This window comes from Perca fluviatilis, chromosome 18 (assembly GCF_010015445.1).
Source record: "Perca fluviatilis chromosome 18, GENO_Pfluv_1.0, whole genome shotgun sequence".
Classification (NCBI taxonomy): domain Eukaryota; kingdom Metazoa; phylum Chordata; class Actinopteri; order Perciformes; family Percidae; genus Perca; species Perca fluviatilis.
The window spans coordinates 26,704,003-26,730,625 of NC_053129.1; the positions used below are offsets into that span (position 1 = coordinate 26,704,003).

The window sequence follows — 26,623 nt, forward strand, 5'->3', positions numbered from 1 at the left end:
TGTTACCATGGTGACTGATATCCTGTGGTGTTTTCTTTGTCACCTGACAGTGGCTGACAGCTAACTTCCTTTCTCCATTTCTTCTTTCCTTTCTTCCTTCATTTTTTTTTCATCCTCCCTTCCTTTTTTCTTTCCTTCTTTCCTTCCTTATTCTTCTGTCTTTCCTTTCTTTTCTCAATGTCTTTCTATTGCTCTTTGCTCTTTCTTTCACTCTTTCTTTTTCTCTTTATCTCTGTACCCTTGTTAAGTAGTCTAAAATGCCAACCTACAGATCAGATTTCCTCAGCTGCTCTCATAATGTGTTTATTTACTAAGCACTCAGCTCATCCTCTGGTGGCCCTGAGTTTTGACTCTGAGCTGTGTGTGTGTGTGTGTGTGTGTGTGTGTGTGTGTGTGTGTGTGTGTGTGTGTGTGTGTGTGTGTGTGTGTGTGTGTGTGTGTGTGTGTGTGTGTGTGTGTGTGTGTGTGTGTGTGGTGTGTTGTGTGTGGGTGGGTGGGTGGGTGTGTGTGTGTGTGTGGGTGTGTCGGTATGCATACACTAGACCTCTGTGTAAAAATAAAAGTTACAGTTACACAGACAGTGCCTGGGTTTGTTTGTGTATTTTCTGGCCATTTTGTCACTTATGAGTATCCCATCTAAGGTGTTTCTGAACTTTTAAGTCACTTTTTAAAATGTTGAATGACTCCTATCCACCAGAAACATATCCGAGAACATTACAAGAATTGATTGCTGTTTTTTTTTTTTATTATTTGTTGAACCCTATTTCCTGTAAAAGACCAAAACGGAAATGCACTGAGTCGTACAATCACACAGCCGTACATGAGAGAAAAAAGATATAGACTGCAGATGAAAACAAGGTTTAAGCTAACTCTGGTACAATACGCCAAATAGTTAACATGGTCCCAAACAAGCAAATAGGAATGTTTTAATGATGTTTCTCAATATGTGTATGGAAAACCCAAGTGCTGAGTTTTTCTGCTGTTTTGTGTTTTCTGCAGGATGGTGATGGAGGAGGGGGGACAGAGAGACAGAGGGAGGGGGACTCCAGTGACAGCAGAAGCAGAGGGGAGACAGATTCTCGTAGAGCTTGGTGAGTAACTCTTGACCCCTAATATAAGTCTTACATGAGATTGTAATGAGCCCAGAGATTGTTTTTTCCATTCCAGATACACAATCGCCCGGCAGAGTTTGTAAATGTTGTAATCTTTTCGTCACAGGGGAGCAGAACTTGGATGCCATTTGTCTCTCTACGTATCGAACAGCCTGCAAGCTCCGATTCATACAGAAGAGATGCAACTGTAAGTCATCCCCGGTCTCCTTCAGCATGGGAACATTGGTTATTAAGAAAATGGCATGGCAGTTTGAATTTTGTCTGTTGCTTCTTCTTTGTGGAAAAAAAATAATATAAAAAAGTCAGCGATGTCCCTTTTTTAAATCAAGTTACCTTTTGTTGAAACTAGTAGAATAATTTCAAAATACTACCACAACTGTTTAGTTTAAAGGTCCCATGGCATGAAAATGTCACTTTAGGAAGTTTTTTAACATTAATATGAGTCCCCCCAGCCTGCCTATGGTCCCCCAGTGGCTAGAAATGGTGATAGGTGTAAACCGAGCCCTGGGTATCCTGCTCTGCCTTTGAGAAAATGAAAGCTCAGATGGGCCGTTTTGGAATCTGCTTGTTATGAGGTCATAAGGAGCAAGGTTACCTCCCCTTTCTCTGCTTTGCCCGCCCAGAGAATTTGGCCCACCCATGAGAGAGAGAGAGAGAGACATCATGGCTTTCAAACGAGAAAAGTGGCAGTTGGTCAAGGCCACACCCCCACCCTCCACCTTGCCCCCCCCCTCTCTCCTCCACAATAGCTTCAGACACAGAAATGGCACATCCTAAGGAAAGCTCATTGTGGGACTGGTTCTAGTGGCTGTAATTCTGCACCAAGACTGAATTTCAGGAAAGAGACTTCAGATACAGTATTAGGGGACCACTAAGGTCTATATAAAAGAGACTTCAGATACAGTATTAGGGGACCACTAAGGTCTATATAAAAGAGACTTCAGATACAGTATTAGTGGACCACTAAGGTCTATATAAAAGAGACTTCAGATACAGTATTAGGGGACCACTAAGGTCTATATAAAAGAGACTTCAGATACAGTATTAGGGGACCACTAAGGTCTATATAAAAGAGACTTCAGATACAGTATTAGGGGACCACTAAGGTATATATAAAAGAGACTTCAGATACAGTATTAGGGGACCACTAAGGCCTATATAAAAGAGACTTCAGATACAGTATTAGTGGACCACTAAGGCCTATATAAAAGAGACTTCAGATACAGTATTAGAGGGACCACTAAGGTTTATATAAAAGAGACTTCAGATACAGTATTAGGGGACCACTAAGGTCTATATAAAAGAGACTTCAGATACAGTATTAGGGGACCACTAAGGTCTATATAAAAGAGACTTCAGATACAGTATTAGGGGACCACTAAGGTCTATATAAAAGAGACTTCAGATACAGTATTAGTGGACCACTAAGGTCTATATAAAAGAGACTTCAGATACAGTATTAGGGGACCACTAAGGTCTATATAAAAAGGAGACTTCAGATACAGTATTAGGGGACCACTAAGGTCTATATAAAAGAGACTTCAGATACAGTATTAGGGGACCACTAAGGTATATATAAAAGAGACTTCAGATACAGTATTAGGGGAACACTAAGGCCTATATAAAAGAGACTTCAGATACAGTATTAGTGGACCACTAAGGCCTATATAAAAGAGACTTCAGATACAGTATTAGGGGACCACTAAGGTCTATATAAAAGAGACTTCAGATACAGTATTAGTGGACCACTAAGGTCTATATAAAAGAGACTTCAGATACAGTATTAGGGGACCACTAAGGTCTATATAAAAGAGACTTCAGATACAGTATTAGGGGACCACTAAGGTCTATATAAAAGAGACTTCAGATACAGTATTAGGGGACCACTAAGGTCTACATAAAAGAGACTTCAGATACAGTATTAGGGGACCACTAAGGTCTATATAAAAGCATCCAAAGAGCACCATGTCATGGGACCTTTAAGAAAAGTGGGAAATATTTGAAGACTACAATAAGCTTTTTAAAATCACTATGTGGGGCTATTTCACTGCCTTGACTTGTCTCGTTCCAGTGCATCTGATCGACATATACAATGTGATTGAGGCGGTGCGGGACGCTGGTCTGAACGCTGTAGAGCTGAACGCCGGCATCTCTGTGACCAGACTGGAGAACTTGGTGTCCTCCCTGTTCAACCAGCTCAGCAAGCGCCTGCCCACCACACACACCATCAACCCGCGAGAGAGCACCGTCCTGCTAGTTGAATTCATACTGGCCGCCATTGAGGGGTAACTAGAGAGAAATCTGTGGATGCTTAAAAAAAAAATGTGTTTTTGGATGCCTACAACCTACATGTCCATGTGATAGTGTCACATGTATACTGTTCTACAGTGTGATATGTTTTTGTATTTGTCCCAGTGAGCCTGACAGCCGTCTGACGGTGCTCTCTGTGAAGGCGATGTTGGCCACACTGTGTGGAGGGAAACTGGTAGATAAACTCCGCTGTAAGTACCAGTTAATACTTAATACCATTAGGACTGACATTAGGAACCTGTTACAGGTCTATCCTCTTACATTTTTCAGAAATATTTTAAACATTCCCCAGAAAATGGGCATGATCGTACTGATTTCACATGTTGGCTTTGGGGAGAGAGATAGAAATAGTGCTAATAACAGGAAAGCATAACAGGACCAATGGGAGTCCAGTGTGGTAACTGGTGAACTGGGGAGACTCCTTGTTTGGCTCATGTAACATACAGACAGCTCTTCTGTGAAGTTATAATGAGCGACTATAAAATGTTTCAGCAACAAACCTTTCATTGACTCACATGCATCCACCTGTTCAGCTGCCTTCCTGTATTGCTGGCTGTCCTTTTTTAGAGTATAAGTTCACCATTTTGGGAAATTTATTCACACTCTCTTCTGTCTCTGTCACAAAAAAATAAATTACCCCAAAAAAAAAATATTTAAATAATATTTTTTGAAGAAAAAATTAATAAATTTTTAAAAAAAATTTTTTTCACACAACAAAAATCCATTATGTGAATGTAAAACAAAAAAAATGATGACATCATTTTATATTCTTGTGTTAATATGCCCAATGCACCATTACTGTCACCAGGGTTATTACATTACATTACATGTCATTTAGCTGACGCTTTTATCCAAAGCGACTTACAATTAAGTGCGTTCAACCTTGAAGGTGCAAACTCCAGACAACAAGTAGTAATTGCAAGTACATTAGCTCTAAACAGGTAATGCTACAAAGAGCCGTGTGTGTGTGTGTGTGTGTGTGTGTGTGTGTGTGTGTGTGTGTGTGTGTGTGTGTGTGTGTGTGTGTGTGTGTGTGTGTGTGTGTGTGTGTGTGTGTGTGTGTGTGTGTGTGTGTGTGTGTGTGTGTGTGTGTGTGTGTGTGTGTGTGTGTGTGTGTGTAGATATTTTTTCTCAGGTATCGGACTCCAGCGGTGTGTTGGTACAGTCCAAGTTTGATGGTTTTCTGAGGGAGGCTCTCAAGCTGCCCACCGCTGCACATGAAGGCCCGTCCTTTGGCTACACACCCACCTTAGCACGCTCATGCTTCCCACAACAGGTTCGCTCCCACACCTCATCCACCTGTCCTTTTTATTATATAGATTCATTTCATAGTTGTTGTTGTTTGGGCCTGCGTTTTCTGATAATGGTATTATATTATCTACAGTGTTTCTGCAACAACTCACTTCTCCTCACATGATTACGCATAAAAACTGAATCAGATTCTAATCTTAATAATCATTTCTAGTTTGTGTTCCTGAAGAGTTTTGTCCTTTTGTTTTTGTTGATGTAGAAGAGGGTGATGCTCAACATGTTCCTCGATATCGTAGCTGACCCTCCTCCGTGTCTTGTCTGGCTGCCTCTCATGCACCGCATGGCCAACGTGGAGCATGGTACACACACACACACACACACACACACACACACACACACACACACACACGCACACACATAGATATAAGATAACTTGTGAGACTTGTTTGTCATGCGAAGCTGAAACTATCAATGACAGATTATGCCTTTCTCTCTCTCTCTCTCTCTCAGTTTATCATCCCGTGTCGTGCTCCTACTGTCGTGGCAACAGCATGACGGGCTTCCGCTATCGCTGCCTCCGTTGCCGCGGGTACCAGCTCTGCCAGAACTGCTTCTGGCGTGGCAATGCCAGTGGCTCTCATAGCAACCAGCATCAGATGAAGGAGCACTCATCCTGGGTAAGACACTGTGTGATTACTCATTCATCACACCAGGGGGCACTCCGTGTGTTTGTGCTCTCTTGGACCTCCTTCCTCAATAGGACCATTATTCATTTTTGGGTACTTGGGGAAGTAAGACGTAACATGACATGACATTTTGTCTGGTCCTCACTTCTTCAAAGAGATGTTTTACAGTTAAAGTTAGAATCCTGATTAGTCAACTGAATAAAATCAAGACAACGTATATATGTATTTAACATATCCAAAACTTGCGATTATCCCTCGATAAATCCGGACAAGGAATCAGTAGCCAGAGGTGTATTTCCACCGAAATATTTTGAATATTTTGCTCATTATGATGTATTTATGTCCAAAAATAGGAAGAGAAATATCACAATCCCATAGAATTACAGAAATGTTCCAAAAACTACCCTAAAAGGGGGAAATGTTTTCAATAAAGAAATGACGTATTAATCGATGGAAACATGGTTATTGAATTATTCATCCCCTTGGCATAATTTGTCTTACTAATGTTTAAGGGATAAATCTCTTCACTAGCGCAGACTCCAACTGTCTTCTCATCGCAGGAAACTCATCCTAATAATCCTCTGCAGACTTTACATACAGTTACCAACAGGATTCAGGCTCTATTTTATTTTCAGTTTATCTGATTCACTTCTCCACACTCTTAAAAAACAGTTAAATCAGAAACTGAAGTCAGAACTTTGATGATAATTGTCTGGTCTTTATTCTCTTGGCTTTAAAGGTCCAGTGTGTAACGTGTTTAGTTGTTTATCAAAATCTGTGTTGCCCATTCACAGACTTGTCCTTTTTCATGAATAGTTACCACCACCATCAATTCCAAGTATTCCTTTTGGCTTGACATTTTACATTCACATGAACTGGGGTAGACTCTCCATATTTATGCTCCATCTTGAAATACGTTAGCCGGTAAGGGACATATTGGACATACTGCTCCGCCTTTCGCGTTTTCGCTGTCACATGATAAACTCCCAGGTGCTGCTAATGCTGCTAACGGGTATCGTAGCTTCCCGGCCCCGGCAAGTTTGAAGAAGGAAACATGGAAGACCACACGTATTCAAAATCCAAATTTCAGGAACAGGAGTCTTCTTCTTCGACCCAGAAAAAGAAAAAAGGATATTGAAAAGGGCAAGAGACCAGCTTTTTGAAGCGTGAAGGCTACCGTAGCTGTAATACGTACTTTGAACTGCGTGGTGCGAGAGAGTTCATTGCGATATATGATCTCAACGCTAGATGGGAGAAATTCCTACACATTGGACCTTTTAAATAGTTTAAACTTGGCACATTTGCGACATAGGGGATTTATCCGCACAGGATAAAATGTACAACATGGATTAAGTTGTTAATTAGATTTTAATATTTTTCATCTGCCATCATTCACTCTAATCACTCAGCCAATGGTTTGTTTATTTGTTTATTTGCATTAGCTATGCTGCCTGGGGCCTATAGTAAAAGGTTACTACAACAATTTAATTGGCTTATGTAAATAAAAATAAGTAAATAATAGTACATACATAGTCATGTACTTGCATATAAAATGGGTAATAAATAAAAAAAGGTTTTAAATTTCTTCAGAGTTCAATTTTTTATATATTTCCTGGAGAGGAAAAACTGTGAAAACATACTGTACCTTAATCAAGCCTTCAAACCTTAGACAATAAAAGTACAAAAAATAAAATAACAAATTCTTCCATGGAGTTCAGTCCTGCCCTTTAATGCAGTTAACATTGCTGCAGAAAATTCCTGGGTTACAGAAGTCATACAGTTTATGAATGACGACCTGATATCTGCGTTTGTGTGTGTGTCCGTCTGTCTGTCTGTAGAAGTCATCCGCGACAAAGCTTGGCCGAGCCCTGAGCAGGACTCTGGGCTGTGTGTCCTCCAGAGAGCCCCCTCATCCTATTTACCCAGAGGAACCTGAGAGGACCCTCAACCTCTCCAACATAGTGTAAGACCTCACAACACTCACAAACGCTAATGACTGACACAAGGAATGGTCCATTTAAAGCAAGCCTATACATAGACATTTCTTCATTCCAACACTACATGTAGTGTTGGAATAAAGAAATGCCACATTCTTTGTTGTGAAAATGAAAAGTTGAATGTGTAAGGATGCCGCAACAGTCTTAATTGGCTGTGTACAACCAGGGCCTAATATCAGCTTATACTAGCTATTGTGTGTCTTCTCAGCTTGTGTTACATTTATGGCTGTCACAGATAAACGGTTCAATGATTTTATCATATAGCGCTGTGGAGATAAGTCTGCCTGTGTGAGACTAGTGGCATTGTAAATAGCACTGCTAGATCAACAAAATGGATGGAAACAATATTGCATGGTTTAATTACAACCAAAAGAATCCTCAACAACAAGCTTCTTTTGATCATATTGACATTCCTCTGAAAGACTATAAACAATAAAACTGAATTATTGCCCAGCCCTTTATGTAAGTACATACAGTGTTGTTGCTGCATAAGACATAAGTTAATGTCCAAGCTGACAGTTGAAGGGTTTTGTAGAAGCTCTAATAGGAATGTTAAAACTTGCCAGTGAAAACGGAAACTTTTCATTACAGAAAGTAAAACATTTACTACCAAATCGCAGACTCTTGGCCTAAAATAACATTTAGGTCTGTTATCACTGGTACAGTTACATGTACGAAAGAAGTTCAGATAACACGAGACCACCGAAGTCCCACCTCTATAGTGAACCACTTTGGTTGCTCCGCCCCTTGTTGTGGATCCACACTGTTTGATTTTCCAACATCGACAGACTGGGTCATTACAGAGCTCCAAGCATTGGGCACACAATCAGGCTAGCTAGACTGCATTAGCACAGATGTGAGTATGTTTATGATGATGCTGTGTCAGGTTTATTTCTCTCACAAACATTAATTTTTCTAATTTTTTGTCTTTTTTCTGATACCTCTGGATCTGCATTCTTTCACTCGCTCTCTCGCTCTCGCTCTCTCTCTCTCTCTCTCTCTCTCGCTCTCTCTCCCCCCCTCTGGTGATCTTTGCCCTGTCTGTGTTTGCTCAGACTAGTACAATTCACTATTGCATGATTGCACTCAAAAGCACGTGAGAGAGAGGGAGTGTGTGAGTGTAAGAATGTGTGTGTTTTCTGACAGGCAGGACTTTGTTTAATGATTTCATGTTGTTATCCTTACTCTGTGTTTACACTGTTGATAATATGGGTCTGATACGTTGTGCGTTTCTGTGTGTGTAGCCCCTCTCGCCCCACTGGGAACACCAGTGAAGCCATGTTGCTGTCCTCATCAGTGCCCGAGTCCTCCAAAAGGTAAAGACTCACATGAAGAGTAGAAAAACACCAGTTTATTGTTTGTGATATTTTGTTCTGTGTATATAGTAGTAATATATCTGGAGTTTTTAATAGCTAGAAATGTGGGTGCCTTATGCAGCGATTTTAGAATAGAGTTTTAGCTTTTAGATTGTGTGGATTTGCTGCTTTTCTTTGTTTTATATGATGGTAAATTCAATATTTTGGGGTTTTGGACTGTTCCTCTGATCCACATACGTTTCCATTTCTTGTCTTTCTTAACGTCTTTGTACTTTTCACTTTTTTTCTGACATTTTGTGGAGCAAATGATTAATTGGAAAAACTATTGGCACATTAATTGATATTGAAAATAATTGTTAGTTGCAGCCCAAAAGTGAACGGAGAATTAAACAGATGACATTTGAAGAAATTTCAGTGTAAATGTGTTCATCAAATATCTACATGATTTTTGGATGTCACCTTTTACCTTGTCGAAAAAGAAAATTTCGACTGATTGCTTACCGGATTACAGTTTTTAGTTTCTACTTTGTAATGTTTTCTTAAGTTAGACATTGAACGCCTCTTTCCATCTTGAGAAACGTTGGAGGACTGAAAGCACCAAGGTCAAAGGTGTAAATAGGTCCAGGATGTTATTGTTCCAAATTCTGACAGTCTGACATGATGTGTTTTACAAATGCATTACATTATATTACCAGACAAAAAAAACATGATCATTTTCACTGTAAGCAGGGTGAGCAAAATGACAGCAATACATTGTGCTGAGACATGCAAAAACCACAATAAAAACATGTAAGATATGACCTTTTATTGTTCGAAAATAAATGAAATGTGTTGAGATATATGTGATATATCGTTAATGAGAATACATTATAATAAATAATTAAAATTCACATTTATTTCTGTTTTTTCTCTCATCCAGTTTGGCTGCCGCTCAGCGTATGAACGAGGAACACGCTCTGATCGCTGCGTATGTGAATCGCCTCCAGACCACCCCAAGGTGAGAGTGCAGTACGGATAGACCTGAATTTAGTCAAAGTGCATCCAAATTTGATTTTGTAGCTTATTGTTATTGTAGTGAAGAGCAAAGATCAAGTAAAAACAAAAGAAATCAATGTGTAAGTTGTGTCCAAGCTGTTCATTTGCAAGTTGTGTACTGTATCTCTATTAAGCCGCCTACACAGGATAGGCGGAAAAAACGCTTTGCGCCGGCGGTTCCATTGGTTTCCTATGGGGAGCGCTCCCAACTATGCGCTGCGCTACCCCGCACCGCTTGGATTTGCCGCTTTGCGCTGAGTTCAAATTATTTCAGCTTTGACCTAGTTGCCGCTGACCTTTCAAAAGTGCAACCACTGACATAACGGCACGTCGTTACCTAGCAACGGGAAATAGCTACCTTGCTACCCTTGATGGCATTTACCTGCGCTGCGCTTGTAGGCGGCTTTAGGCCAACTGGTGTCAAAACGGTTCCTGGGGAAACATATTACAAAGAGTTAATAAAAAAAAAAAGAGCATTAGTTTATGGTGCTGTGAGTAAGTTGCTGATTGCCCTGCTCTCTGTGTGTCAGTAGTGTGGACAGTCCCAGCAGAGAAGATGAAGAGCACAAACTGATCGCCCGCTACACCTCCCGACTGGCAGAGACTGACAGCACAGGAGTGAGTCAACAACACCTTGTTTTCTCACACACAGTAAACTGATAATACATAAGAACACAACTAAGTGCTTCTGTGTTACGTATACATAGAGCTCTGATGCACAATTGTGCGTGGTCTCTCTCTCTCTCTCTCTCTCTCTCTCTCAACTTAGACCATCTTTTGGTTGTTAAATGATAAATGGTCATCACACAGTCTGTGTGTGTGTGTGTGTGTGTGTGTGTGTGTGTGTGTGTCTTTCAGGTGATACCTAACCGGAGCATCAACTTTGATGTGAACAAACAGAAGCGGGAGCTCATTGCTCAGCTGGAATGCAAAAACAGGTAGAAATGTGTGAATAGCGGATGAGTCACACATTTTTAATTTTTTTTTTTAGATCAACTTTTTATTATTTTTATTTATTTTTTTAACCTACAGAACAGACAAATATAACTGAACAAGAACGAGTCACTAATTTTAATTCACTTTTTTAGTTTGACTCATGCTCTCGTAAGTCTGTCACGTTGTAGTTGTATTTGTGACTTTATATATGCAGCAGGATTTCAGGTGTCCCTGTCTGGTGGTTTTACTGGCCCAGTTTACCCCAGTGGTCTTATTTTGGGGGGAAATTGGAGACGTTCTGCAACTTATTCCTCATTCCTCCATATGATCTGCAAAAGCCTGCGGAAGTGTTTAGTGTGTTCTTGCCCTATCTTTTCACAGTCTGTTCAGTCATGTAATGCTCCCCCAACCTCAACAGTAGCTTACCAGTATGTTTTTCATTTCCCAGAGAGATCTTGGCAGAGATCAAACGTCTCCGTGTAGAGCATGACGCAGCGTGCCAGGCCAGTCCGGGGAAAGGCAGCACCAACCCGACTCTGCTGGCCGAGCTCCGTCTGCTCAGGTACTGTAAACACCGGAACTGCCCAGGAGATGGGTAGTCTGGTCTCCTGCTGCACACACATACTATAACGATTATTAGTTTATTTTTTTTTGTTGACATATCCACAGAGTTGATGCCCAAACATAATTGAAAAAAAACAATCAAAGTTTGCCTGCTACCTTGCGTTTTCGACATTGTGTGCCACAGTGTCAGATTTGACGGGAAATTTTCCGCGTTGCTTTGCAGCACAGAGGGAGAGTGCTTTATGGCAGATGGTGGTGACAGATGGTGGATTTTGAGAAAAGCCAACGTAAAAATCTCTTCCAACATGTTCGTGCTATTTCTAAAAAACAAAATTCCAAGGGAGATGAGTGAGACTTGATTTAAAGCAATAACGAGAGAGAGAGAGAGTTGCAGTAAGGATGGTGGAAGGATACTAGTGGTTTTAAGTGCTACACAGAGCAGCTTTAAATCCACTGATTTTTTTATTTTATTTGATTGGTGCATCTTTTCTCTTCTTCTGATGCTGAAAGTTTTTGTTAGTAGAAAAATGCCTCAATCGCAGTCATGGATGTGGCCACTCAGTGGCGCCAAATTCAAAAGTTTTAAAATTCTACAACAACACAAAATGTACCGTTTCTTTTTTGTAAGTGGTGTCGACTAGATTATTGAAAATATAATGTGATGAATGGAGCATGTTTCTGATTTGGGACTAAATTATATAAATGAAACTGAAACAACCTTAATAACACACAATAGCTAATTCCCATAATTCAAGGTAACTACACTCTGTTTTATTGAAATATGTTAAATGCACACCAATTTTGTACCCTAAAATGTCCAAGTCTCCCTTCCCTCTTCACAACTCAACGGTCATTACTGTAACTATTTATATGTGTAAATTATAGTCGTTATCAGTAATATCTCTATCTGAAGTTGTCCGATGGTGTCACCTCTTTGAACTTGCAGTCATGGTAATCTTTCCTATCATTTCATTGTTGAAGATCATTTAAAAAAAACTTTTTGTCAATCCTACTGTTAAAGCTTTACTTTGGGATCATAATGACTTAAATCTGGAGTATACTGCATAACTCTTGTCTGACTATTTGCTTATTTACTCATATGAGGAGAAGGAAAGGAAAAGAAGGAAAGCTTCTGCTTTAATGTCCCATCCAGACCACATACTATTTGGAAAAAAAGATTGTAAACACCCCTCTAGTATGATGTTACGTTTGCTGACTCTTACATCTTGGCTTCTTTTTGCTGCCAACTCACTGTAAATAGTAAGAATTTATCAAATGCGGTTTGGATTCAATCTGTACTTCTCAAAATCTTTAAAGGCCTTGGTGGCCGACACTAGAGTGTTTTTCAGCAGACATAAGTGCACAATGAACGTCCCTGCTGCTTCTGCCATCTGAGAAGCAGTATACATCAGACTTGATGGCGTTTTCAAGATGTCACAGTTTGGTTTCAAGGTATTGTGGTCTGTCTCAGAGGCTCATGGTGTTCTCATGTTCTGGTCAGCTAGTTCTTTGACATCTCCTCTCCACCGAGTCTCCTCCTCAAACCCTGTAACAAATGGTCACTGAGAATAAATGTCAAGGATTTCTTACGCTGTGTTCCTTTCGATCTTCAACCATTCATACTTCATTCAATCTGATCGTGCTACGATTTTCATTTTCTCTGGGAATGCTCTCCGCTTCTTCTGCTGTTTGGGGATCTCCCAGGATCCTTTTCAAGAATGATCTTCTGCTCAAATGCCTCAAACTGTCTGCAGAAGTGTAAGAGAGAGAGAAGTTTAGGCAGTTTTCCAACTGTGTTTTATCTACTCATAAACCTCATGATACTGTACCAACCAAAGTAGCTTGGACTGGAGTGTGTTGAGGCCTACCTACATTTATGCTAGATTTTTGATCTGGCTAACAGAAATGGATACTGTTTATGTGGCTTAAGCCTGGCTCACACTACAGCAGTTTTAAAATCCTAACCGATTTTGAAATCTGGTTGCAGCACACACTTGAGGAGAATCTTTGCAGATTTTCTTCCCTCAAATCTTAAACATGCTCACACTACAACATTTGAAAATAGTGGGGCATCACACACTACAAGATATTCTTAAGATTATCTTGCCAGATTTAGCATCTCACGGGGAAGCGCATGTAAACCAAATGGATACTGTGTCACGGCAACTTGCTGTAGTAATGCTTATTCTTTTTACCAATAAAAAACAAAAGAAAACAAAACCAGCGTGGATGATAATATTATTCAAACAAACTATGTGCAATGCATCTTTTGTTAGACCTAAATGTAGCAGATGATCATTGACCTAGATCTAATGTTTACAAAGTTGCTAGCTAGTGCGCTAGCAACTTTGTACACTCACCCGGTACGGTCCAAATCTGAAGCGATCTCTCCCCAGCTTTTCTCTCTTTTGATGATACATTAAACAGGCACTCGTGCTGTTGCCACATCTCCACCATCCTTTCTTCCAACTCTGCTGTCCACCGGACCCATACTACAGCTGCTTTCGCGGACATTTTCAAAAGTTTCCGTCACTTCCGTCTCCTTGCAGACCTGTCTCTCATTGGCTATTGTGGAAGTACTGACGTAATCATAGTCGTTTCACGCCCGATTATAATCCTAGATATCAAACATGTTTGATATTATCAGGGCGGCCCCGATGTGTCTGCGAGCAGATCGGGAGGTGCAAGATTCGATCTGTGAGCGCCTCGCATTACCAGATAATCTGCACCGAACATCGGAACCGATCTTTCTCAGATTCTCGGGAGGGGTAAATCGGGCATAAATCGGCCTAAAACTCCTGTAGTGTGAGCAAGGCATTAGTGCACATACATTTGTACCAGATCAAATCTGGAGATGCATGACCAGAGTTTAAAGCTATAGTGCGTAGTTTTCTGTCGCCCCCATGAGGAATTCTAAGTAATGACAACAAAACTGTGGGCGCGTCCACATGATACAAGCCTTCTGTGATTGCGCACAGCCCCCACCCCTCCTCCACACAGTTGCTAGTAGCCAAGGAGGACACGGAGGCGAAAGTCGCAGGTCGACACAATCTTCTGAACATAGCCATACTGAGAAATACAGAGAGAGTTGTGTGGAGCAGATGGTCTTAACTAGCTTTGTAGCAACAAACGGCTTGCATGTAACGGACGTTCATTAATATCAAAAAGTTACGCACTAAAGCTTTAAATGTGGCCAGTAAATCTAACCTCAGAGCCGACAGAGTTTTTAACGTTCTGTCCTTTTGCCTTTTCTGTATTTGTGTTCCTTTTGTGTAACCTCAAATTATTTCAGTTGATCTATGTCTTCTGCCTTCTCTGGTTCTTTTGTTGCTGCCTCCTGACACTCTTGTTATGTGACAGTAATGGAGGGTTGGTGTGTGTTGCAGACAAAGGAAAGATGAGCTGGAGCAGAGGATGTCATCTCTGCAAGAAAGCAGGAGGGAACTGATGGTACAGCTCGAGGGATTGATGAAGCTGCTCAAGGTGACACACACACACACACACACACACACACACACACACACACACACACACACACACACACACTATTGTTTTCTGCATGGTGTATTGTCACACACTAGAGGGCAAAGTTTTCCTTTTTCTTCACACTTTCCTGCCTGTCCTCACTGTAACAAGCCTCACTTTTCTCTTTGCTATTTCCTCCTTAAAAATGTCACCCTTTTCCAGCTCTGACTGTACCTGACCTCTTCTTTTCCATCCTTTCCTCCCCATTTGTTTTCGACTGCCCATGTTGTGGCCCTGTAGGATGAGGAACAGCGACAGGCAGTAAGTTTATCCCCCTTATGTTGGACTCACAGTGGTGGTAATGTGGGATTCAGCCCTTATTTCATGCAGAAACTTAAAATGTCAAAAATAAGTCAACTGTACACGCAGTGAAGGAACTGCTTAATCTTTCCAATCAGGACCTAAATACTCACCTTTTTCCAGCAGTTACTAGAACTTTTATTACATTGTGGAGGTGATGTCAGGTGCAACAAAAATGACAAGTTAGATGTTTCTGAAAGTCATAAACGATGATGTGCAACAACCCCTTTATAAATCCATCTCTTAGGCGCAGGCGGCTGGCTCTTCTCACGCCTCTCCTTCTCGACCGAGCCCATCAACCGTCCGCTCCGTAGGTGCTGCATCTCCCCAGGCTCACATGTACGCTCCTCAAGATTCACTCGCTGGGGTTGGTGGTGATGTACAAGAAGCGTTTGCCCAAGGTAAGTCTGGAACTTACAGCAGGGTAAAAAAACAAACATCCATAAAATAGTTATTGTTTTTATGGTCTTGGTGGTTTTATGGTGTTGGTTTAGTTAACACTCTGAGACAATATACAAGAAGGTTTTCATCGTTGGTCCTTTTTTCACATCTTTGAGACACAGGAGTGATGTTTCTGGTAGGATTTATTATTTATTATTTAAATCAAGCTATACATTTCAGGTTTGCAGGTGAAAGGTCTAACTCTTTAGGATATTGGTATTTTAATGCTAATTTCACCTTCATGGTGTGCTGTAAAACCTGCAGCCTGTAATACAAACCGCTTGACAGGAGCTAATAGTTCAAGAAGTAGCCCATTTGTCATAGGAAATCCTGTGTCACAAAAACAAATGTATAATGTTACACAAGAACACAAATGCACCACATTATCAAAAGTTGGTGTAAAACATTGAGTCAAATCAAATCACAAATTTGCCTCAATGGGATTAAAAGGTGGTTTAAAAAAAATGCTTGTCCTAAGCTATACAGTTATTTGTTTAATTCTGCTCTACTGTAGATGCATTCTTGAGGAAAAATATGTCATGTGTAAGAAAAGGGAAAGGAGACAAGTTAACTTTTAAACGTGATTTATTTTGCTGTATCAGTTAAATACTTTTTTTTCATTTTTTTTTATTCTGTATTAGGTTGTTGAGTTTTTTTTACGATGTGTAAACCTAACCCTGTTGTAATTGGTGCCACAGCGAGGCAGTATAAAAATGTTATTGAGCTCTCATATAGTGAATGATAATGTATCGCCTCAAAATCAGAGAAATTTGGTAACACTTTATTTGAAGGTATCAACATAATCGTGACATGACACTGTCATAACTATGACATGATACTGTCATGAACGTGTCATAAACATTATAAACAAGTCATAAACGTTTGTGACTTCTGTCATTAAGTGTCATTCGGTTTTTGTCATGACAAGATGACATTGTTTGGGTCGTCTTGATTATGACAACTTGACATTAATTAAAGTGAATTACCAGAAGTTGTCTTGGTCATGACATCTTGACATTAACCAGGATGACCTTACCAGAAGATGTATTTGCCATGACATCTTGACATTTTTTTGACATTTTGACAATTTCTTTAGAGTGTCCTTATTAAGACAACTTGACATTAAACAGGATGACATTATTGTTATTTAAGTTGTCAAGACAAAGACATCATCTGGTAATGTTATCCTGGTTAATGTCAAGTTGTCATGACAAAGACATCCCAAACTAATTTAATGTCAAGTTGTCATAATCAAGACGACCCAAACAATGTCATCTTGTCATGACAAAAACCGAATGACACTTAATGACAGAAGTCATAAACGTTTATGACTTGTTTATAATGTTTATGACACGTTCATGAAGGTGTCATGTCATAGTTATATAGGTTTGGGCGTCGTTTGGAAAAAAATGAGGGGAAAACGGGGGTGTTTGGGTTAGCTAGCTGCCAACAGCTCATAGCTAGCTTAATGCAAACTGCATTGATTTCAAGGCAGACAATTACGAAAACCTGTTCTAAAGCTCAGTCTCTCCCTCTCTCTGTATACTGAAGCCCTGATGCTAGGATTTTGCAGTCAGCGCATTTTTAATCCAGATGAGGGAATGATTTCAGACGCAATTTTAGCTACTCCTGTCATCAAATCATCAGCTACCAAATGTTTGCTAATGCAATAGCCAAGCTAACATGTATGTTACTAGTTAGATGGTGGATTGCCCAATACATACACGCTCAAATCATTTTTTATTCTGAAATTATTAGACTAAAACATTACGAATTCAGCCAAATTAAGAGTTACAAGAATTAAAAGTAAGACTTACTCTGCTAGGAGCTCTTTTTCGGTGCATGGAATTTCTGCAAGTGCTATAGCACTTGGTCCTCCAGTCCTGGCCGCGCCAGATTCAGGTGAAAGCTTTGATGGTGGTGCACCGAGGGAACAGCATCGGTAATAAGCCTCACATTGTCCTTACTCCAAAATCCCATCCGAGACTCCAACAAATCTCCAGGTCTATAACTCTCCGGAGTGAAATGAGCACCACAAACGACCGAGTGTGGTGTCTGCTCACTTCACCTGCACAAAACGCACCCAAAAACGAAAATCCTACAAGGAAAATTATGTACACGATTTCCTGACAGGCTGGACTTTGTGCAACCAGCACAAACACAATAATTTACCATTATGACTTACATAAACTTTCTCTATAGCTCTCTCTCTCTCACCACTGTAGAGTGAGAAGAAACCTATTGTTTACCTCTGCCTACGTCATATGACGCGTTGCTAGCGGGAAAGGCTATTTCAGAGCCTAGCTTAAAAATGGGCACCCTTTCATCAAAGTTTCTGCTTTAGGGTTTGTGTAACATAGCAATTTCTACTTATGTGTTTTTAAAAGACCTCTTCAGACAACATTAAGTATTAATTCAGTTATGAATTCAACCTGCACATTGCTCTTTAACGATTCTGATGCCAATTCCGATTCTTCCTTTCGATTCCGGTTCTTATCAATTCTCGATTCCGATTCTTTGAGTGGTGGAGTTGAAACGGGTCACATGCTTATTTCACAAATAAGAGGAAAGTCTTATTTTGGTTCAGTGGTGGTTTGCAGTTTAACGGGGCTTTTTCAATGTAAAATAAAGCCACACTAGAGCGCCGCTTACTGTGCTCCAACAAGCGCCTGGCTGCTACGGAAACCAAAACTTTTGCATGTAAACTTTGGAACCCATGATCAGATTTGAAACCAAATCCTTCGAATAAAGAAACAATTCTACTGGAATCGTAGTTTTTGAAACGATTCCAAGTAGGAGTCGGTTCTCGATGTCCAATCCTATAGTTATGACAGTGTCTTGTCACGATTATGTCGATACATTCAAGTGTTACCGTAAATTTAATCTTTGTACTGCGACGTACGATCTTTTTTTCACATCTTTCCATAACAGGCCCAAGAAGGAACCTGAGGAATGACCTTCTGGTAGCAGCCGACTCCATCACCAACACTGTGTCCTCACTGGTCAAAGAGCTCCACTCTGGTACACACACACACACACACACACACACACACACACGATCATATATACAAACCCACACTTCCATAGTATCCTGCAGAGGTTCTTTTGACATCTTTTGTAGCTTTTGAAATGATCCACTTTTCACAAATTTGTTCAAAAATATGTTTGATGTTTTATATATTTGGGTATAAAACGGATCAAGCGTGTCACGTTAGAATTCTTTCTGTATAAAAAGTAATTATAAATATGATGAAGTTTTGGTCCAACACATGTTGACACATCACCCTCTTTTCTGATCAACACATGTTGACACATCACCCTCTTTTCTGATCAACACATGTTGACACATCACCCTCTTTTCTGACCAGATGATGTTCGGGAGGAAGAGGAGAGATTGCTAAACGGGAAGAATAGAGGTACGTTATTGTATGTCCTCAGTACCTCACGGTATCTTTTCACACTGACTTATTATCCTCTTTTTCACTCGCTTCACTTGCTAACAAAACTTCACACTAACATGATCATTATAATGCTTAACCTTTGCATTGGGACTTCCATGCGTTGCTTGATGTCGGTCTCAGTATTGCTTAAAGCTTTAGTGCGCAATCACGGAAGGCTTGTATCATGTGGACGCGCCGACAGTTTTGTTGTCATTACTTAGAATTCCTCATGGGGGCGACAGAAAACTACGTACTATAGCTTTAATTAACACATCTAAACCCAGATGCAAGTAATCAGTGTTTTTAAAATGTTATCTTTATCACGCAAAACCAGCACCAAACAATAAAATAACATGATAAATAAATATAAATAATAAATTTAAGTAACATAAAAGTCTACCATTGACTCAACGCTTCCTTTTTAGAGGGGCTTTCTGAAAGCGTTCATGTAAAAGGTCGAGAACTGGAGAGATTTTATAGCTGAAATCAGATTATATTTTGCATGGTTATTCATGGAAAATCAATTTTGGTAATAAAACAAGAAAGTACAGAAATTTGATCTCATGACTTTTCAGAGATCATCTCTCTAGGGCATGAATGAACTTCTGGCTCTCTGATGATGATGATGATGTTGTTGTTTTTTTGTTTGAATTGCCAGCATTGTGAAGGGGCAAAAACGGGTAAAACTATTAAAAGACAGTGGTGATAATTCAGATACTTCACTTAAGTGAAAGTAGCAATAACACAATATACAATTACTCTGTTGCAAGTAAAAGTCCCGCATTCAAAATTCTACCTGAGTAAAAGAACATAAGTATTACCAACAAAATGTACTTAAATTATCCAAAGATGCAGTATGGCACGCCCAAGGTCCTGAACGATAATATTTTGTGTGCACAGGTTATTATCTTTTAAAACAAGATAAAGAATAGACATTTTTCAGGACTTCAGGAGCTTTCCTGTTAGTTTTGTTGCATGACAACTTACAACTGTATCATTGTTATTGGTGACCTCATTTAAATCATGAGCGGGGCTAGAGCTGGTCGATATGGAGAAAATCAAATATCACGATATTTTTGACCAAATACCTCGATATCGATACCACAACAATATTGTGGTGTTGACTATTAGTGCTTTCACAAAATATTTACACAATGAGGGTTTTGATAAGTAATCATCAGTAATGTGGATATAATGACTAAGTGGGTAAAGGCAAATAATAGAACAGCTAGAACAGTCTGGTAAGTTCAGAAAATGATATAACTTCACTGTAATGCAGCCTTTAAAACCAGGAAAAGACAACACTTATGCCATATTACGACATCCAAAATCTAAGACAATATCTAGTCTCATATCACGATATCGATATAATATTGATATATTTCCCACCTCTAAGCGGGGCTCAACTCTAACATGAACCTATTCTGCCACATAACTGAAAAAAACCTGTGTGGGTATGCAGCGCCTTTAATCTATAATAATTCATCATATCATATCATGATCATATGTTTTGTATATGAAATCAAAGTAACAAGTGACTGTAGTTGTCAGATAAATGTCGTAGAGTAAAAAAAATCTATGTACTATGATTTGGAATTACTCAAGTAAAGTCCAAAGTAAAAAAGGGTTAACTGAAAATTTGACAAACATCTGACAGAAAATATTAAGATGAATGTATCCAAAGTATAGTCATAGGTGGAATACATCAGTTAGCTAATTCTTCATAAAATATATTAATATACTGAACTGTTTGACCCCTTGAGTTTATTGGAGATAATGGAGTCTTTTTCTTTTTTTCTTTTTTGCTCACATAAAAGTCGCTCTGGCTTACATCATGAGGTATTTACCAAGACGTTAATGCACTTGTACTTGCGGCTTTTCCTGCATGTCTTTCTGTGTCTGTGAGACCACGTGCACAGTCTCTATACGACTCCACTTATTCTCCAGGTGCTCTCTCTTGTCTGCACTGCAGAGCAAGCTTCATAAATATGCCAGCTCATTAGCCGTGCTTTATGGAGCCCCTCCTCTATACAAGAGGACCGCCTGCAGAGACGAAGCTGTGAAACTACTTCCTGGTCTGCTCACTGAGCCCACACTAAACGCTTATAAGAATACTAACCTGCAGTACTAACCCACCGACCCCCCCGAACAGCCAGACAGACAGGAGGCCAGGGTTCAGCCCCACCGTTCAACACAGTTAAGTCTTAACGTTTAATGATAAAATATTATGTTAGTCTGTCCACAAAGTTTTCTCTCTGGACTCACTCAGTTTGTGTAGCACCTGCCAAGTACAGTCACGTTTTATGTTTCTATGCTAAGAACTGCTCTGGTTCTTATTACAGTTTCTGGCAGAAACCTTTAAGCGCTTTAGCTTCACACTGCAATGTCCTCTGCTAACAAACCTTCTTTCTCTCTTCAGCAGGTTAAAATGATCGCAGGACAAACAAAAACGGTAAGGGATTTAGTTGAATCGCCGTTTTTTAATTGCATGATAATAAACACTTAGTTTTTTTTTAACAGCACAACAAAAGATAACCATTTAGTTAGCAGATACCAAATATTCAAAGGTGCTACTACTAAAACTACTACTCTCTGCCTCTTAATTACTTAATAGGCAGGTTAGAAGCGTTTCAGCTTTAGAACAAAAAGGCTGCATTCACGTTTTATGGGAAAAACTGAATGATTTGATGACACAAAGCAACAACTTGTTTATGTGTTTGAACTTGTTTGCACAGGCCTTCAAACGGCCGTTTTTTGGTTCTTCCTGGTCAACTTTTGAAGCATGGTATTTTATTTGCTGCTATATTATATATATTAGTATATATTCTACTATATTTGCTGTATACGCAGAGAGAGAAAAAAATCTATGAAATGACGGCTTTCTTTATTAAAAGACAAAAAAAAATTGTGTTTTTCAAAACTTAATCTGTCCCTGCAAACTGAATTTTAAAGCCGTATTTATCAACTTTGAAATTTTGTAATGGTGTTTACCTTTCGCAAACCAAAGTAGATTTTTGAAAACATGCTTGTTTGCTCTCTTTCCAGGAGTTAGATGAGAAGTTTGATACCATTTTCATGTTTAAATAGGAAACTGCAGGCGGTTAGCAGGAAGACTGGAAACTGGTTCTGTCTAAACGGGCCTACCAGCACCTCCAAAGCGCACTAATTAACACATTATATCTAATTTAATAAACAGTATAAATTATTATAATTATTTGTGTTGGTCATGGTGTGCAAAAACTGAACATATTGTGATTTTATGTGCCTGACTATCTCTTGGCCGGGGGCAATAACTTCATGTGGTCCTCTTATTATCATGAATAGGATTAAACAAGAGAGATATATTGTGTTAATAAATTAGGTTTAGAAGGCAGATTTTTTTTAAACTCTTGAAAGAGTCAGCCTAGCACTTTCTCCTCTGTTTCTTTATACTAAGCTAAGCTAAGCGGCAGCTGGCTCCAGCTTCATATTTCCCTTTAAAGCCCCCGACACACCAACCCGACAGCTGACCATCGGCAGACAAGGCCGTCGGACTGATCGGTCGGCTCCCCGGGGTCCAAAAAGTGCCTCGGAACACACCGAAGCAACGCCGTCTAGAGCGTACGTTCTGCGCGTGCGCGAGACGTAATACAAAAAAAAAAAAACTGGAAGTGACAACGCGTCACGTGGGTCTGGCTTCTCCAGCCAATTAGTAATGGCGGCTTGTTCGAAAAACGATCTCGTATTTTACGAAAATAGTTCACTGAAACGTGTTTCTGAAAACATTTTCAGCGAGTTGCTGAATCTGTCTTCGTTCCAGATCGACAAAGGTCAGTTTAAAAGATTTCCGTCAGATTTTGAGAGGCGTTCGTCACTCATCCCGCTTGTTATTTCCGGGCTAGCACTCCACCAATCAGTCAGCTCCCCCGACGGCACGGAACACACCGAACGGACTCGAGTCACTGACCTCGCCAGACTGTCCGACGGCCGATTATCGGGTTGGTGTGTCAGGGCCATAAGACACGAGAGTGTTCTTAATTTAATTCTCGATAAGAAAGCGAATAAGTGCATTTCCCAAAATGTTGAACATGACATGATAGAATATAAAGGAAATCATTTCTGATCAGTTGTCTGACCGTTCTGTCGCTCTCTCCACAGGCAGAGTGATGTTTCATCAAAGCCAAAGAAGACTGACCCTGGTGGATTTAAAATATAGCTTCTTATTTAAATCGTTAGTCGGTGGGGGTTAGAGCTCCACTGCCAATCAACCAATCACGATGCTGGACACCAAACGACCGCTGGGTTCCTACTGATGTATAGCTGTGATTCTGTGTGTGTCTTGTCACTGTGGATTTACTTTTGTTTTGATTTGATCATGCATAGCTAAACGAGGAATCTGAAACCTACTGATTTATGTGTGTGTGTGTGTGTGTGTGTGTGTGTGTGTGTGTGTGTGTGTGTGTGTGTGTGTGTGTGTGTGTGCGCTCTGGTTTTCGAAGTGGTCAAGTAAGTGAGAGGGACACCGTGAAGAGATAGAAGGATGTGTTTAGGAAATTTGTGACGGATAGTGCAGGAACGTTTCAGGAAGGAGATCCAGGATGTAACCACAGTGGAGAGAAAAAGTGGAAAAACAAAAGAGAGTCAAAAAAAAGACGAGAAGTGAGTTGTAACGTTTAAGTTTCGGCACTGTGTGCTTAGTATTTATTGGTTTGTTTTGATTTTTGACATCTATTCATTCAGTTGTAGTGTTTATGTGTGTATGTGAGCGTGGTCCGGCCCTGCTGAGACGATAAGCTTTAATGGGACATTTCCTGCTGTATATCTAGCCCCGCCCAGTGTAGGGCGGACCGATGAAGTCCTGGTCCTGGTCCAGGTGTCTGGAACCTGGAAGAGATTAGTGCCATGGGTGCTGGTATGACAGCAGCTCAGATTATCCAGGCCTCTCTGGGGATCTCTGTACTGCAGCGGGACTATACAGTCAAACAGGAGATATCTGATTACTGTGTGTGTGTGTGTGTGTGTGTGTGTCAGAGAATTTAAAACCATTTGCTTTAACAGTGTAGAGTGGCAACGTGTGGGGAAGTAGCCCCGTTAGAAATGGTCTTTTTAAAGGGCGGTTTGAAGGAATGAGGAAGAAAGGAAAAAGCTTTTCACACAATTATATTTATATTTTGTCAAACTACATCTAGCACCCCAAAAATCTTCAGACTGGTTTTTGTATACAAATCAAACATAACCCAAAGTGACTTTCTGAGCTCCAGTCAGGTCAGGTTGATTTATTTTCATGTAGCAGATGTGAAATAATTTTATCAAAAATATTTTTCAGGGTTTTGGTTTCGGCTCACAAGAAGCTGTATATAACTGTTGTACTTTTTTTTTTTTTTTGGATTCGTTTTCAGTTGGCGATTTTTTCTTCTTTTTTTTTTTTTTTCCTTTCAGACTCCACCAGCCCTCCACATTGTTTGACTGACAGCTTGCATCTGTGATGATCACATTTTCAGATTGACTGTGTGTGTGTGTGTGTGTGTGTGTGTGTGTGTGTGTGTGTGTGTGTGTGTGTGTGTGTGTGTGTGTGTGTGTGTGTGTGTGTGTGTGTGTGTGTGTGTGTGTGTGTGTGTGTGTGTGAGAAAGAGATTGAGAGAGTGACTGACAGGACAGACGCGTCCTGACAGGAAACTGTAAACCCAATCAGCTCTGAACCTGCCTGAGCTGACGCTGTGAGTGAAAAGTGTTTCATCTGCAATAAATAATATTTAACGTAAAACTCTTGAGTTTCGTCTGTCTCTGTGACTGTTGTATTGTATAATTCCCCCCCACCCCACCCCACGGACACAAAAGGCTGGCCAGCAACACAAGAGTATGTGATGTTTGAGTCAATACAATTACCACTACTATGTCGGAGCATTTCCGTGACCCCAACATTTGATTCCCTCCTGTTTTTTTGTATTGTACGTTTTTGTTATGTACGTGTACAGTTTGGCAGAACAAAATGATCTGAGTTGGAAACTACACTCTGCTGTATTCCCGGAAAGTGACCGATGTGCAAAACGTCCTTGACTTGGCTCATCGGAAATACAGCATTTCTTCTATTGAGCGATACATGGAAAACTAGAAGAGCACTCAGAGAGTACCCCCCCCCAACCACCACCAAGGCAGGGCCTTAACTCGCAATGTTAACACAAGTGAAACATTTGTGTATCCCTCCCCGATTCTAATTTGCTTCTAAATGTAATGGGCTCTTCCTTGCCCCGTGCTACACCCTTCCACCAAGTTTCTAGAAAATCTGGCTAGTAGTTTTTTTTAATAATCCTGCTGATAGACAGACAAACAACCCACACCAAAAACATTACCTGTTGGTGGAGTAAACGGAGAGTGCTTAATTTACGTGGTTTACATTAAAACATGTTGGGCTACATAATCTACTAGCCTACCAAATTCAACCATTTTAAGGATTATTATGACAAAAAAGGATCTCTTATTTACATAAAAGGCCAACTACAATGGGAAAATACTATATTACAAGGAAAAGTCCTGCACTAAAAATGTATTCAATTAATATACAACTCAAGTAAAAATATGTTATTGGCTAAATTTACTCAAACTATCAAATATAAAGGAACTCAATTCAGAGTAATGGCTAAAGATTTAGACTTTGTTAATTCTACCACCATAGCCATTTTCATCAATACTGATCACATTAATCTCGGCAGAAACAAAACACAGCCAATGTTTTCGGCTATAATCCAGTTTCTATAAATAAATATGGTATTTATTTCATCTTAACTAACCGGTATCTGAAGCTCTCTATTCTTTGATGTTAATATAGCATGCTATCTCTATAGTATTAAAAACAATATCAGTCTCCACAGAATGTTGTCGCTGAAAGCTAAATGTCATAGTGTCCCTGTTAATGCTATTGTACCGGTATACCCTTCAGTTCACTGACCAAATGGACATTGGAAGATATTTTAGGAGACAGAGAGAGAGAGGGAGGAGATTGGCAGGGCAGATGATTCTGATTGAGGTCAGTAGTGGTCTACAGGTCTAAGGAAAATGTGGGCCGTTTGGTTTTCTTCAAACAGGCATTCGTTGCCAGGTAAAAGCACCAAAGCATAGCCTGAACTAAATTATTTCATATTTAATATATATGCTATATTCTGACCAGTTTAAATTTCTGCATTCATTTGCTGTAATAAATTAAACATTGGGTATTTAAAATACCCAATGTTTTTCCTGCATACGACTTTTTAAAACTTCCCCCTGGTATATTGTCCTCATTAGTATGGATGAGCAGCTCTCACTTTTCCCATGAGCTTCCTTCAGAGGTCACGGTGTGTGTTTGTGAGAGTGTGTATGCAAGGTGGGGGGTGTAAACTATAGACTGAATAAAGCTCATTGAGGTTGTCTGCTGTTGGTGACCTCACTGACTGCTATAAATATATTCCCCCCCCACCCTCCCCACACACACACACCCACCCACCACCCTCTATGCTTACTGACCCAGTGCAGTTATGACCCTGTTTATTAGGGATCTTTACACTTTCTTCTTCTCAACGGTCAAACTAAGTTAACCTTTCCGGAGCAAAAATCAACTATAATGCCATAAAAGTCAATTTGATCTCATTAACAGTTGAAGTAACCGTTAATTCTGTAAGCGTCAATTATTTTAATAATCAACGAAACATTTGAGTAATTTATGAAGTGGGAAAAAATAAATAAATTCCGACAGAA

The 26,623-nt window shown here is 39.9% G+C and overlaps 1 protein-coding gene across 11 annotated transcripts in view; it reads left to right on the top strand.

The window, feature by feature from the left end:
• Window positions 1–26,623, top strand: part of LOC120546586 (dystrobrevin beta-like) — a 42,374-nt gene that overhangs the window by 8,573 nt on the left and 7,178 nt on the right. For 2 of the 11 annotated variants that reach the window (XR_005636891.1, XR_005636893.1), the window contains exons 3-23: window positions 1,000–1,091; window positions 1,219–1,299; window positions 3,184–3,397; window positions 3,528–3,613; window positions 4,544–4,698; window positions 4,933–5,032; window positions 5,184–5,350; window positions 7,198–7,322; window positions 8,601–8,672; window positions 9,592–9,669; window positions 10,238–10,325; window positions 10,566–10,645; window positions 11,092–11,205; window positions 14,594–14,690; window positions 14,973–14,993; window positions 15,280–15,433; window positions 18,405–18,494; window positions 18,842–18,889; window positions 20,861–21,109; window positions 21,333–21,365; window positions 23,051–23,543. Coding sequence is in view for 4 of the 11 variants with exons in the window: in XM_039781609.1 (XP_039637543.1) it covers window positions 1,001–1,091; window positions 1,219–1,299; window positions 3,184–3,397; window positions 3,528–3,613; window positions 4,544–4,698; window positions 4,933–5,032; window positions 5,184–5,350; window positions 7,198–7,322; window positions 8,601–8,672; window positions 9,592–9,669; window positions 10,238–10,325; window positions 10,566–10,645; window positions 11,092–11,205; window positions 14,594–14,690; window positions 14,973–14,993; window positions 15,280–15,433; window positions 18,405–18,494; window positions 18,842–18,889; window positions 21,333–21,340 (1,869 nt within the window). In the remaining 7 variants the exon portion in view is untranslated. Of the gene's footprint in view, window positions 1–999; window positions 1,092–1,218; window positions 1,300–3,183; window positions 3,398–3,527; window positions 3,614–4,543; window positions 4,699–4,932; window positions 5,033–5,183; window positions 5,351–7,197; window positions 7,323–8,600; window positions 8,673–9,591; window positions 9,670–10,237; window positions 10,326–10,565; window positions 10,646–11,091; window positions 11,206–14,593; window positions 14,691–14,972; window positions 14,994–15,279; window positions 15,434–18,404; window positions 18,495–18,841; window positions 18,890–20,860; window positions 21,110–21,332; window positions 21,366–23,050; window positions 23,544–26,623 lie in introns of those variants that run through there. The other 9 variants (XR_005636894.1, XR_005636892.1, XR_005636897.1 and 6 more) reach the window with 9 other exon arrangements.